This window comes from Mesoplodon densirostris, chromosome 18 (genome assembly GCF_025265405.1).
Source record: "Mesoplodon densirostris isolate mMesDen1 chromosome 18, mMesDen1 primary haplotype, whole genome shotgun sequence".
In the NCBI taxonomy this organism is placed as follows: domain Eukaryota; kingdom Metazoa; phylum Chordata; class Mammalia; order Artiodactyla; family Ziphiidae; genus Mesoplodon; species Mesoplodon densirostris.
The window spans coordinates 43,543,906-43,558,219 of NC_082678.1; the positions used below are offsets into that span (position 1 = coordinate 43,543,906).

General features: G+C 54.2%; 3 protein-coding genes across 3 annotated transcripts; all 3 read left to right on the forward strand.

Moving 5' to 3' along the window:
• Positions 1-74: 74 nt before the first annotated feature.
• On the forward strand, positions 75-1,776 carry TRAPPC1 (trafficking protein particle complex subunit 1). The gene is made up of 5 exons (XM_060081780.1): positions 75-143; positions 254-352; positions 505-575; positions 924-1,062; positions 1,359-1,776. The coding sequence occupies exons 2-5, from the start codon at positions 254-256 to the stop codon at positions 1,485-1,487; spliced, it is 438 nt and encodes a 145-aa protein (XP_059937763.1). The 5' UTR covers positions 75-143; the 3' UTR covers positions 1,488-1,776.
• A 968-nt stretch (positions 1,777-2,744) lies between these two features.
• KCNAB3 (potassium voltage-gated channel subfamily A regulatory beta subunit 3) lies at positions 2,745-8,992 on the forward strand. The gene is made up of 14 exons (XM_060081054.1): positions 2,745-2,986; positions 4,334-4,377; positions 4,467-4,504; positions 4,744-4,823; positions 6,128-6,172; positions 6,274-6,318; positions 6,533-6,576; positions 6,773-6,859; positions 7,134-7,219; positions 7,365-7,485; positions 7,570-7,664; positions 7,742-7,862; positions 8,033-8,121; positions 8,428-8,992. The coding sequence occupies exons 1-14, from the start codon at positions 2,745-2,747 to the stop codon at positions 8,503-8,505; spliced, it is 1,215 nt and encodes a 404-aa protein (XP_059937037.1). The 3' UTR covers positions 8,506-8,992.
• Positions 8,993-11,653: 2,661 nt separating this feature from the next.
• On the forward strand, positions 11,654-12,313 carry RNF227 (ring finger protein 227). Its single transcript, XM_060080984.1, is given in 4 exon segments — positions 11,654-11,846; positions 11,849-12,040; positions 12,043-12,159; positions 12,258-12,313. Coding segments are annotated over 4 exon segments (558 nt in total).
• The last annotated feature ends 2,001 nt before the right edge of the window (positions 12,314-14,314 follow it).

Here is a 14,314-nt window from a genome sequence, read left to right on the forward strand (position 1 = left end):
TGCGCGTATCCGACGGCCACGGATTGGCTGAGAGAGGTATAGGGGCGGGGTTATTGCTCCGCCGCTAGAGCGTGTAGGACCCGGTGGGGCGGGGCTCCGCGGAAACCGGAAGTATCGAGTGACGGGCACTCGGAGAAGTTCCGGTGAGTTCGGGGGAGGGGTCCCCGTCTGGTTGGAGGGATCCCGGGCTGAGAACCGGAGCCTACGGGGTGTGGGCGGTCCCGGAGTGAGGCTCACATTCTCTGCCCTGCAGATGACTGTCCACAACCTGTACCTGTTTGACCGGAATGGAGTGTGTCTGCATTACAGCGAGTGGCACCGCAAGAAGCAAGCGGGGATCCCCAAGGAGGAGGTGACGAGAGGGCCCCGCGCAACCCGGGTGACCTCACATCTACAAATGCACATTGCCCCAGTCCAGCTTCTTCTCTCCAAACCCTGGCTCCTTCCCACCCCAACCCTGGCTCCTTTAAAAACCGAGAGCTAACTCTGCCCCTCTCCCTCCAGGAGTACAAGCTGATGTACGGGATGCTCTTCTCTATCCGCTCGTTTGTCAGCAAGATGTCCCCGCTAGACATGTACGCGTAGTCAGAGGGGTTGTTGAGGGAGGGAGGGGATTTGGGGGTGGGGAAACTTTCTGGAGTGGAAGGGGCTTTGGCCCCCAGAGAGGGTAAGGAGACAGAGAGAGAGGCTGAGTCCGGGGCAAGAGTGCAGGAGCTGGCAGGAGCGGCGGTGGGGAAGATCTGAAGGTAGAGAGGTTGGGCAACGGGGCTAAATTGAGGGGTGAAGATGGGAGGTGTCTTTAGTCAACCAGGCTCCTACAAACGACATGTTTAGAGAAGAGGGAGTCAATCTAGAGGAGATCAGAAGAATCTCTTTGGGAGAGATTTCGTTTCTATTCCTTAACATCCTCCTCATCTCTGCAGGAAGGACGGCTTCCTGGCCTTCCAAACTAGCCGTTACAAACTCCATTACTATGAGACGCCCACTGGGATCAAGGTTGTCATGAACACTGACTTGGGCGTGGGACCCATCCGAGATGTGTTGCACCACATCTACAGTGCGGTCAGTGCCAGCCCCTCGGACCCTTCCACCAAAGCTTCAACAGCCGTGGCCACTTAGAGCCCCAAGCCTCCTTCAGCTTCCCTGCCCTAATCCTACTGTATTGTATCTCTATTGCAGTCAGACTTCTTGGGACCCTTTAGGTCCTTATACACTCCCACCCCCAGTTTCTCCCCAAGGAGGGTTTGCCTTCCAGCCCTTGATCGCTGTGCATTCACACACTCTTGAGGTTATAGTAGGTTTGGGGTTGAAAACAAGAAGTGTTCAAAGCCTGGCTCTAACACCCTCCCCCTCCACAGCTGTACGTGGAGCTGGTGGTGAAGAATCCCCTGTGCCCACTGGGCCAAACTGTGCAAAGTGAGCTCTTCCGCTCCCGACTGGACTCCTATGTCCGCTCTCTGCCCTTCTTCTCCGCCCGGGCTGGCTGAAGGAAGCACTCTACCTCACCCCTCAGAAGAATCCCTGTCTGTCTGGGGCCCTTTGTTTCACCTGAGGGCCCCTACTGGCAGCCGCACGGCCCCAGCTCCTCCATCCCCGTCAAGCCCCTCGGCAGCCCTCCCAGGGGAACAGCCTAAAAAGCCCTCCATGGTGCCCTTCCCATCACAGGAAGGAAGCCTACTGGAGTCTCTACACCTCCAAACCAGGCCCTCTCTCCAGTTTTATCCCCTACCTGACGCTGGGAGAAGTACAGAATAAACTTTTTATCACCCTCTGCGACCTTAGTGTGTTAGTTTCAGTGGTCGATCGGGGCCTGCCCCTCTCATGAAGGCGTGAACCAGGGTGTTCACATCCCCTGAGCCAGCAGAGGCTTTGTCCACGGGTTTCTCAACAGCGGCACTATTGACGTTTGGGGCTGGATAATATCTTGGTGTGTGTGGGGGGGGGGGGGGTGCTGCCATGTACTTTGTTCTGGCCGCCACTCACTAGATGCTGTAGCACATCTCCATGTCTTTTTCTTTCTCTCACACGCGCGCGCGCGCGCACCCAGATCGTGACAGTCAACAATGTCTCCAGATCTTGCCAAATGTCCCCTAGGGGAGAAAATAGCTCCCCGATTGAAAACCACTGAGTTGGGGGAAGGCCGACTGGCCTCGGGGTGCAGAGAGTAGAACCATCCTCCCGGTTCTGCTCTCCGGTTCCTGTGAGTCCACAGAACACCCAAGCTGCGGAGCTCCAGAAGGTGGGGCTTATGCAGATGTGAGGCAGGTTTTGGCTGGGAGGCGGGCGTCTTTATGCAGATGAGGGGGCGGTGCCTGCATGTTGATAAGCTGGGCCCGCAGCCGACGCGGCTGGGAGTCTATCGGGTCCCGCTGCGGTTCGGGCTGAGGTGGCATCTCTCTTCCGCACCCCCCCACCCCGTCCCTAAGTTCCTACCCTCCGAGGATAGCCCTCGACCTTTACCCTCGTCCATTTCCCCCTCTCCTCCCTGCGCCAGTACCCCCGAATCCTAATCGCTCCACTCGTGGCGCCCCCCGCGTTTCTCCTCTCCGCCGCAAACCCCGCGACCTCCAGCAGCCCGCCCCCGCGAGCCGGATCCTGCCTGGCTGCTCCCGCCGCAACCTCCTCAGCCTTCCCGCTCTTCTAGGGCTCGCGCCACTACACCCCCGGGTGTCTCCCCTCGGGCTTCCCGGTTCCCTCCTCCTCCCGCCCCCTCGGAGCCCCCTGCCCCGCCTTGGCCAGCCGGCATGCAGGTGTCTATCGCATGTACCGAGCAGAATCTTCGCAGCCGGAGCAGTGAGGACCGTCTGTGTGGACCCCGGCCGGGCCCCGGGGGCGGTAATGGCGGGCCGGTCGGCGGGGGGCATGGGAATCCTCCGGGGGGAGGAGGGTCGGGCCCCAAGGCCCGGGCCGCAGTGGTTCCCCGACCCCCAGCGCCCGCTGGGGTCCTCCGAGAGAGCACCGGCCGAGGCACTGGCATGAAATACAGGTATGGGGGTGGCCGGGCAGCCCGCCACATCTGCTCCCCTTTCCTGACCCCTGAGGCTTCCTGGGATGCTTCCAGAACCCCCTCCAACTTCGCTAAGAAGGTCCCGGCTCACTCCATCTCCTCTTCCCATCACTGGCACTCCCTTACATGGGCCCTCTCTTGCTCTCCGTCCATACCCCCGACTAGTAGAAAATCAAGTTTACCAAGGTTGACCAGGCCTGTCAGACCCAGGGGATGCTCCTAAGCTTCCCTCCTTACCCTCAGGAAGGCAAGGGATGCACGGATCTCCAGGCTGCACACCCCCCACCCCCACCCCCCCGGGATGAAGTGTCCTTGGGTCGTGTCCTGGGAAGATGGGGGAAGGAAACGGCTTCTCACTCTGGCCTGCTCAGTGTGCCTGACCCAGATACTGCCCCCACATGCCCCAAGGTCTCCTGCAACCCTTCTTGGTGGGGAGGGAAGTGGGGCCCTTGGAAGGATGGACCACATCTCTCAACCCCCTGCTGAAGGACAGGGGCCATGTGGGAAAGATGGACGGAAATGTAACCGACTTTATCTCAGAGAACCGCTGGGCTCTCCGGACTACCAGTAGGGGGGAGGGGAGGGGCTCCTGCTTGAGAGTGAGCAGAGGTCACTGATCTGACCCGCTTTGTCACTTGAGGAATTTGATCCCCTCCATGTGGTGGCCCTGGTTGGGAAGCTGAGCAGACTGCCTGGGTGGGGGGCCCCTGGGAGGAGGGGCTCTCTGGTTTGAAGACAGACTTCACAAGCCAACAGGAGCAGAGGGAGTAGAGAGGGGAAGAGGGAGAACTGGTCTTTCCTCTCATACTCTCCACCCAGGTGTCCTACCTGCTTTTGTTGGAGGCCCGCCTGCCTAGCCTATCCAAGGATCCTTGCCTGCCTGAGTGCCTGAACTTGACTTGGTTTACCCCTTCCACCCCAGTGTCTGCCCTTTAGCACAGCACTCTCTGATGATCTGTTTTCACAAACTCATCACAATTAGCCGGTCGCATTCCTCCCAGTCAACCCCCACCCCCGACTCTACACATCCCAGAGATGACTCAAATAAACACAAGACCCACCAGCAGAAACGCTAAGCAGGCAGCGCATCTTCAATGTGATAGGAGGGAACAGAGGCACTGGACAGTGGGTCCAGAGGAACAGTCATTATTTGTTCACTTGTGCTATGGCCATAGCACTGCCCAATTCAGTGGGCTCACTGAGTCTAGTTTCTTTGGACTGAGACACCCTGAGGGCATCTCAGTCTGGAAGGAGAGGAGCTGGAGGCTGATAATCTATGTCCCTAATGGAGGCTCTACCCCTTCCTTCTGCCTCTGTGTCCTGCAGGAACCTAGGAAAGTCTGGTCTTCGGGTATCCTGCCTTGGCCTAGGTGAGTTAGAAAGAAGAGGAATTAAGGGAAGGGGCGTTCTTTCATGGCTTTCGCCCACAGGTCTCACTTGCCTGGCTTCTCTCTTGCAGGTACCTGGGTCACATTTGGTTCTCAGATCTCAGATGAGGTATAAGTGATGGGACCTAGAAGCGGGGTGAGGGGGTATGAGAGAACCAAAGAGGGGGGAAATGGACTTGCATAGGGGTTTGGACAACAAGCATGGGGAACGGTGGACCTGAGGTTGGAGGGTGGGGAAAGGGGAGTGAATGTGGAAACCAAGGTTGAGGTCTGATGGGCTAGAATGCCGTAAGGAAGGTAACTGAGAGGCTGGTTGCTGATCTTCAACTTTTTCTCTCACCATCCTAGACAGCAGAGGATGTGCTGACAGTAGCCTATGAGCATGGCGTAAACCTGTTTGACACCACCGAAGTGTATGCAGCGGGAAAGTAAGGACTGGGGTGAAAGACTAAGTTACACCTGGAAGGCTGAGAGAATATCAGGGCTTTTGGTTTTCCTCCTAAAGAACCCTGGGAATTCTGCATCACTAAGTTCCAACCTTTCAGCCAATGGGGCCCCGAAGCATTATGGGAACTGTAGTCCCAACATCTGTCTCTCTCCAGCTTTGAGGGCAATGGGGCATACTGTGCAGTCAAAATGAAATAAAACAAATATTTCCTGGACATCATTTATGTGCAACTATGTGAGGATGACAAAGCTAAATTTCAAACATACTATACCACAGCACACATGGCTTCACGCTGGAAATAGTAAAAACCTAGGATGACTACTCCTGCCTCTTCTTCTGGCAAACTCTTCTGCTTATCTTTAAGCCTTGTCCCAGATGTCAGCTCTTCCAAGAAGCCTTTGCCCAACTCCCCAAAGTTGGTCACTATCCCCCTCAGCTCCCAAGCACTTTACACTACCCTCTGACACAGAGTTCATCAATTACTCGTTTACAAGGCCACATTCACTGCTCAAGTGGGAGGCTCCTCCCTCCACAGAACTTGTCTTGCTCTTTCCCACGTCACCTAAGTACCTATGCAGAGCCTGTCACAGAGCAGGTATCTGATTGAAGGATGACATCAATATGCCCTCAAAAAGCTCACAGTCTAAGTGGTTAAACAAACAAACCAAAAGACAAGGAGATACGGAAGATTAAATAACAGTAACACTTCAGTAAGAGCCCACCATAACTTAAGACTTGTCACACATTAACTCATGATTAAGTGTCAAAAAATTGTGTAGCCAGTAAGAGCTATGGAAGCTGACAAGGACTGACCATAGACTACAGCAATCAGAGAACATTTTCCATAAAATGAGGCAGAATCCAAGCTAAATTTTGGAGGACCAAGCTAAATTTTGGAGGATGGGTGGAACTTTGCAGAGACTAAAAGAAGGGGGAGGGCAATACAAATGGTTGGAACCAGACGAGGCAGTGTCCTCCCTGGCCCCACTATAGTTGGTCCCTCTTCCCTCATCCTATTCTATCCCTTCAGCACCCAGAACAGAGCTTGGTACACAGTGATGCACAACTGACATTTGTTGAATGAATGAATGAAAATGATACAACTCTAACCCTAGATTGGGAGCCCCTCTTACTTAGTCTAGGATGGGGCTGACAGCCCAATGGGCTCCTCGTTTATGCTCCATTTTACAGGAGAGGAAATAAGTTGAAGGGAAAGGTGGGGAGGAGGGAAAGAAACTGATCCACTTTGGAGGGGTCAGTGCTTCTGCACTGTCTTCCTTCCAGGGCTGAAAGAACCCTAGGCAACATCCTCAAGAGCAAAGGTTGGAGGTAAGATATGTTGGGTGGGTGGGGAGGGCCAGGAGGTTGCTGGGGACATGATCATCCAAAAATCCTTTTCTTGCTCGTTCTACCATTTCTCCTTTTTCCAGGAGATCAAGCTATGTCATCACCACCAAGATTTTTGGGGGAGGACAGTAAGTGGCTGCCTCACTATAATTGGGGAGAAGATCTGCAGAGACTGTGTGAAGGTGCATGGGATGGGGGTGGGGACAGCAGTCCCTGCACCTGCTACCCCAGGTCTGCATTCTGCCTGTGAGGACCCCTGAAATCCCAGTTCCTCATGATTCCAGGCCAGCCCTGGTCCCTTATCTTTGACACACCTCATCTCTGACTTACCTTTTCCTACAGGGCAGAAACTGAGCGAGGCTTGAGCCGCAAACACATCATTGAGGGTAAGAGTTAGGGGCTGGGAACCGGAGGTGGCTGGGTATGGAAGCCAGAGGAGTTGGGAACATTCTCTGAAGCTCTGAGTCTGAGGCTTTGAATAGGGAAGCTGGGATTTAGGTGGCCATGGCAAAAGGATAAGGTCTAAATTCTTAGGAAACTGAAGCTGAAGAGCTTACCTTCCTCGCCCCATGCTTACCCCAGGCTTGCGAGGATCCCTGGAACGCCTCCAGCTGGGATATGTGGACATCATCTTCGCCAATCGCTCAGACCCCAACAGTCCCATGGAGGGTAAAAGCAGCACCCCAACCCTGACAGCCCTTCAAAACTGAGCACTTCTCAAACCCTCAGCAGAAGCCAGCCCCTGCTCAGGAGGCCTCCCAAGCTCCACAGTAGTGGCTCACACCCCAGGACTTGGACAGGGAGGGAGGTGAAGAGCAGATACCAACCTCTCTGACTCCACAGGGATGAGTGGGGCCTTGGTGGGGTAGGCAGAGGTCTGCAGATCTGGAACCCAGGATGCCAGGGGTCTGACAGTGAGGCTCTCCCTCTCCTATGTGCCTAGAGATTGTGCGAGCCATGACCTATGTCATCAACCAGGGCCTGGCCCTATACTGGGGAACATCCCGATGGGGGGCTGCAGAAATCATGGTGAGTGTGCCACCCACCTCGCCGTCCTACAACTTGTTCCCACTTTTCACATGGCCACTCCAAACCCCACCCTCCTGGAGGAGGGGGGAGTGGAAGAAAATGGAAGGAGTGCTCTGACCCCCATCTTTTCCCCACCCCAACCCAGGAGGCCTACTCCATGGCCAGACAGTTCAACCTGATTCCTCCAGTGTGTGAACAAGCTGAGCACCATCTGTTTCAGAGAGAGAAGGTGGAGATGCAGCTGCCAGAGCTCTACCACAAGATTGGTTCGAAGTCCCCTCATCCCTACCTTTCCCTCGGCCTCACCATCACCTAGATCCCTTTCCCACATCCAATCCTCTTCCTCTTAGGTGTTGGCTCAGTCACCTGGTCCCCTCTGGCCTGTGGCCTCATCACTAGCAAGTATGATGGGCGAGTCCCAGATACCTGCAGGGTCAACATCAAGGTGAGATCTGGGGGCTCAGGACGGCAGGAGTGGACTATCTGAGGAGTCGTCTTTTGCTGATTCTCCTTGGCCTCCAGGGCTACCAGTGGCACAAAGACAAAGTGCAGAGTGAGGATGGCAAGAAGCAACAAGCCAAAGTCATGGACCTTCTCCCCATCGCTCACCAGCTGGGCTGCACCGTGGCGCAGCTTGCTATTGGTGAGACACTGCCAGCCCTGGACACTGCAGAGGCCTTGTCTCCTCCTGAGACGCTCCCAAACCGCAGACTGGTTTGTCTTTGGGGAGGACCCTCTTCCTCGGAGACACCTCTGAAGTCTGTGTGCTCACTGTTTCCCACCAGTTCTTTTTTATTTCCTTCTCTGGCCCAGCGTGGTGTCTCCGCAGTGAGGGTGTCAGCTCGGTCTTGCTAGGGGTGTCCAGTGCAGAGCAGCTGATTGAACACCTGGGCGCCCTGCAGGTGAGGGGGGAGGGGTGTGGGGGGCAGTGGGGGGAGTGTCAGAACCAGAGCCCATCTCTGTCCCCTGCCCCAGCAGTCAAACAAGGCCTTGCTGTCCAGCCCAGAATGGGCCTGTGAGGTCACCCACTACAATATCCTCGCTTGGCAAATGAGAGGTCCCAGGGCGAGACGGTGAGGCAGGGGCACAGCTGCGACTCTTTCCCTGCCACTTGGCTTCGCTGTGCGGCTCCCCGGGTTTTCGAACCTCATTCCCTTGTTCAGCAACCCTGCATGCACTGCCCTCTCCACCACCCCATTCAACTCCAGGTGCTGAGTCAGCTGACCCCGCAGACGGTGATGGAGATAGAAGGGCTCCTGGGCCACAAACCGCATCTCAAGAAATAGTCCGTCGGGGGCGCAGGGACCCAAACCGGAGCCGATGCACCCCCCAGAACCGCTTCCCCCGCCCCCGCCCCGGATCCCTCCACGCAGTGGCCGGAGCCAGGGAGGCCCCGCCCACTAACGAGTTCCGGCTACAGTAGCGAAAGCATGAACAAAGCCATATCCTCCCGCAGTAGGGCTTGAGAGGGAGAGTAGTCCTCCGCTCCCTATTGCGTTCTCCTAGGCCTCCCTGCTAATCCTGGGCATGAGCTACTGGTCTGTCCCCTCTCTGCCACTTGGCCTCGCTCCCTTCTCTCTCCCCCTAATCGCCGAGGCCCAGGGGGGAAAAAAAGGCAGATACAAGACCCATGCAGAGTACCTCAAAAGTGCCCTTGAAATGTCATCAAGGGGTAACAACCTAATATGAAGTGAGTTTTGATGTCATCTGGGACAAAGGAGATGGGGCTCTTACATTCGTTACAAAGGAAGCCAGGCTGGTCCTGGCAGGAAGCAGATGATAATCTTTGGGAAACTAGGACCCTGCCTCAGCCAGGAGGTGGAGGAGGGCTTAAAACCACAAAGAGAGGGGTAGGGTGGGGAGTGCAGTGACAAAGCACTGATGAGGGAAAATTGACTGGCCGATGTATAGCCTGTCCTGGCACAAGTGGCCAGGGAAGCCCTTGGAAAGTACGGTTGGGCCGCACTTCACAGGAAAAGGTGACAGCCTTTAGGTCACGGCAGAGAAATGGGGCTGACATAAAAAGGTCTGGGGATAAACTTTTGAGCCTTGAGCAGGACTCCTACCTGGGAGTGGAGGACTGTAGCCTTCCTCCTGGCAATAATCTTAAAGCAATAATGATGGCCCCTCTTGTGTAAGACTTCCCAGGGAACTGTAAATAAAATCTCAGCTTGATCATCACTTACCGCGTCTGAAATTGCTGGGGGCTGAGAGGTTAGGATCTCAGTCTCACATATCTGGGCCTCTAGCACCCTGCCGTTAGAAAGGTCCAGTACTACCTTTCCACTGCTCCTTTACCTTAGTGACCCAGGCATCATGCTCCTAGTCACTGCTCTCATTGAGGACCCACGCACCTGATCCTCCAGGCCACAGCTTTCTTCCTTAGAACCCAGAGGCCTGGCTTCATAGCTTTGTTGCTCCTCCATCTGATGCTCACTCTTATCCTTGTGTGGTTTTTTTTTTTTTTTTTTTTTTTTTGCGGTACACGGGCCTCTCACTGTTGTGGCCTCTCCCGCTGCGGAGCACAAGCTCCGGACGCGCAGGCTCAGTGGCCATGGCTCACGGGCCTAGCTGCTCCGCGGCATGTGGGATCCTCCAGGACCGGGGCACGAACCCGTGTCCCCATGCATCGGCAGGCAGACTCTCAACCACTGCGCCACCAGGGAAGCCTGAAAGATTAAGATTTAAATACCAACTGAAGATATTAAAAGATGTGAGGAGATCTCTAAGCACCATTACAAAGAGAAGTTCCAAAAAAACCCTGAATTCTGACAGCATCATTGGTATAAGTAGATAGCTTCCTCCAAGAGATTGTAAAGACAATAAAACTTAGAAGTTCTGAAAAGATATAAAATAATTAAAAATAACGATATACCTCCTCACAAAAGATTACTCGCTAGGGTTTAAAGAATCTGGTTTTAAAAACCAGCTTTACACTGCCTGTTACAGCCAGTGAATGCCATGGGTGTGGAGAAGCCCATCTTATGTTGACCAAAAGAAATGGGTGTTGAGGGACTTCCCTGGTGGCTCATTGGTTAAGAATCCACCTGCCAATGCAGGGAACACAGGTTCAGGCCCCGGTCTAGGAGGATCCTACATGCCGCGGAGCAACTAAGCCCTTGCACCACAACTACTGAGCCTGTGAGCCACAACTACTGAGCCCACGTGCCACATCTACTGAAGCCTGTGCGCCTAGAGCCCATGCTCCACAACAAAGAGGAGCCACCGCAATGAGAAGCCCACGCACTACAATGAAGACCCAATGCAGCCAAAAAAATAAATTAACTAAAACAAATAAAGCATTGATAATAAAAATGGAGCTTTAAAAAAAAAAAGAAAAGAAATGGGTGTTGGAAACGTTGGGTGCCGAGAAGTTAAAGTAAACACAACATAGGCTGGGGCACAGGACACTAACAACAGCTAATAAATGGTGTGTTTACTGTGTGCCAAGTATCATTCTAAGCACCTTAGAATCAGTATATAAGCTGATTCAATCCTATTATCATCGACATGCTATAGATAAGGAAACCAAGTCCCAGAGAAGTTAAGTAATTTGCTCAAAGTGTCACAACTGGTAAGCGGGCTCTAGAGTCCGTGCTATGAACCTCCACAACAGAATCTGGACAGCAGGTCCAGGAGAGGAGGGTGAGGCTGCGGCTGGGGGATGGGTGTGGCACCGTGAGGGAATGTGGGCTGTGAGTACTATGTCCTGTTTACCTGTAGCAGAAGTCACACCGCTCAGGCTGGGCGGCTTTGCTGGAGCCATTATGGTGTGTGGGTGTCCAGGCCTGGCTACTCAGGAAGGGTTCCCAGCATTCCTAAGGCCGTGGTCCTGGAATCTAGGGCCCTCCTTAGGCTGAGATGTCAGCTGAGAGTGGAGCAGTTTGAGAATAAAATTTGGGAAGCCAGCCTTACAAGAACACAAGGAGGTCGTATATAACAAGGAAAATTGAGGGCATCTGCTCAAATGCCCAGGAGCCCACTAAAGATTGGGCAGAATGGGCGGTGTCACTGGCTTTCGAAGTACGTTTGGGTGGGTTGTGAAAGAGTGTGAGAAACCCTGTGCCAGTGGCTGAGGGCCCGGGCCCAGGGAGGGTACTGGGGATTTGCACACACTAGAATTAAGGAACGCTGGCTCTGCTTGGGGGATAAAGGAAGGCATGGAGGGAGTGTGTGTGTGTGGGGGGCGTACCGCGACTTCCCCTCCCCAGCCCTCGCACCGCCTGGCCCGCTTCCCCCGCTTCGCCATGGCTGGCATTCGGGGTCTCGCACCTCCACCGCCCCCACGCGTGCTGCCGCGGGGAGCGGCCTGACCGCCGCTTGACGCCTCAAGAGGGGCGGGGGTCTCACTATTAAAAGGGGCAACAGGCCTCGGCGCAGGCCCCAGAACAGGCCCGCTCCGTTAGCGACGCCCTCGAGTACGCGGCGGGCACGATGCAGCTCCTGGTGAGGGTGCCGTCTCTTCCGGAGCGGGGAGAGCTGGACTGCAACATCTACCGGCCCTTCAACCTCGGGGACCGAGAGCCCCGCCGTCTCCCCGGGACGGCGCGCGCCCGCTGCGGCCACACGCTCTGCACCGCCTGTCTGCGCGAGTTGGCGGCGCGTGGCGACGGCGGCGGGGCGGCCGCGCGCGTCTGCGCCACGTCGTCATGTGCCCCTTCTGTCGCACGCCCACCCCGCTCCCGCGCGGCAGGGTCACGGAAGTCGCGGTCGACCCGGACTTGTGGTCGCGCTTGGAGGCAACAGCGCGGGCCGCGCACGAATCTAATGGGGCGGGTGGTCCGGTTCGGGAAAGCGGCGATGTGGACCGAAAGGCCGATGACTACGAAAAGGAGAGAAGGGGGCGGGGCCTAGGAGCGCGGGATGGCGTGAGCTCCTGCGGCCCTGGGCTCGGGTGCTGGCACCCGCGCGCAGGTGGCGGCGCCCGCTGCCTAGCAACGGTGAGGGGCCGCCCGGGTAGGCAGTGGAGGGAGAGCGCCCCGGAACGCCGGTTCGGCGGCGCCCTTCCGCTGCCACTAACCCTCCTTCTTTCCCCCAGTGCTGTACTGTCCAGAGATCAAGGACTCGGCCCACATGACCCGCTGCACGCTGTAACCGCGGAACCCTGCAGAAGAAAGGTGGGAGCTGCATTCTCGGGGGGCGCTGTACTACAAGGAACTGGTACCAAGCCCACCCCCTGTCATATCCCGGATTGTCACGGTTTTGGGAGGTGAGCCAAAGGCAGGAGGGAACGCCCTGGGAGGTGTTGATGCTGCGCTGGGGAGGCTCCTAGGCAAATCGCCCCCATCTACTGACTGTGCCAGCCTTGCATATTCTGGATGGAATGACCCAGGGAGGACAGAAACAAAGTCTACGTTCCCGTGGGAAGAAGACAGACTATTTCCCTAGCTGTGACTTTGGCTTTTGTCCAGGGCAGCTCTGATGTGTGGGAGCAACAGGTCCCATTTTAGCAATTCTGTGTCAATGGTGTGAGTTTTAAAAAGACGGAACAGGGGAGAAGAGGCTGATTTCCATGTCATATTAATCTCACTTCCCTAGCACCTAAGAGAACTGAGAAAAATAAACCGTACCCACCCGACTCCCTCCGCTGGTATGCCTACTAGTTTCCCCATTCCCAGTACTGTGTTCCTAAAATTGTCAAGACGCATCCCCACCTATGAGATTAGGAGCCTCGCTTCATTTCAGAATCTCCCTTCAACCTGTTAGGGCAGGTATGACGACGTTCAAAGGGCATTTATGCGAGTCACCTCATTAGGGCCTATCAAGGATAGGAGAGCCATTTGGCTACGGCAGTGATTGTAAACTTTTGATATTATGTTATTTTTACAGCCACAAGGAAACACTGTCACTACTGAAAAAATATGCTCATCATACAATTTTAAACTTGTGTCCCCTATTTAGACATCACCTATTTCAGGGCAGGGGTTCAATTTAACAGGGTTCAATTTTAAAGTCCTGTTCATATCTTGTGATCGTAGAGTTACAGTCAAGGACCAGCAGCATCGGCATGACTGGGAGCTTGTTGGAAGTGCAAAATCTCAGGATTTCACTCTGACTTACTGAATTAGACTCTGCATTTTAACAAGAATCCCAGGTGATCCATTTAAATAAAAATTTAAGAAGCACTGGTCCAGGTCCTAGACTATGTTGCATTTTCCCCCGAGTTAAAAAGGGGAACTTATTAAGAATAAATCTCAATTTTTCTAACTATGTTTTTACCTTTTTCCTTTCCTTAAGTCTTAGGTCTCAGCTTAAATATTCCCTCTTCGGGGAGGTCTTTCTCAGCTTTCAATCTGGTGTAGCCCCCTCCCTCGCCCTCTGTAATACGATGCCTTGTTTTATTTTTTCACTACTTTTCTGATATGTGTTTTGTTGGTGTCCTGCACTGCAGTGTAAGCTCCATGACAGCAGTGACTAACTTGTGACTGTTGTATCTCCAAGGGCAACAGCAGTGTTTTTAACATGTACTCAATAAATGCTTGTTGGAATTACATTTTTTAATATAATAGCCTCAAAAATTGTCTGGTCTCTCAGCCTCTGAGCAGCTCTGGTAGTGAATACATGTCAAGCTGTAGTGTCTAGCAGTTCAAATCTTTGGCAGGCTATGCAGGTCTGACCCCCCACCCCCACCCCAACTCCTTTAAAATAAAAAAGTGTGCTTCTGCAACTGGGAACTGAACCTATGAAGCTGTAGTGACCTCTACTGACTCTTGGCAGAACTAAACAAGCTGAAGGTGGAAAGGATGATCAAAAGGATGAATGGAAGGCAGTTGTGAAACGTATCAGGCACCCCTCCCACTAAACGTCTGTCCAGTGAGTCCTGCTCTCTCTCTGACCTCAACCTGAGGCCTGTGGAGGTGTCCTGCTGTCACCCTCCATCTCCGCTGAGCTCATCACACGGGGGTGAGGGTTGGAAAAAGAGCCTTGGAGTTGTAGCTGATGATCCAACAAATAAAAATGAGAAAAAGGAAAAGTCACAAGATTTTAAAAAAGAGAGAAATGGGTAATAGGAAATGGCAGGAAGCAACACCCTTTCTTTCCTCATCCCTCCCCGAAACCAAAGAACTCCCCCACTCAAAAATAACAGAGCACACA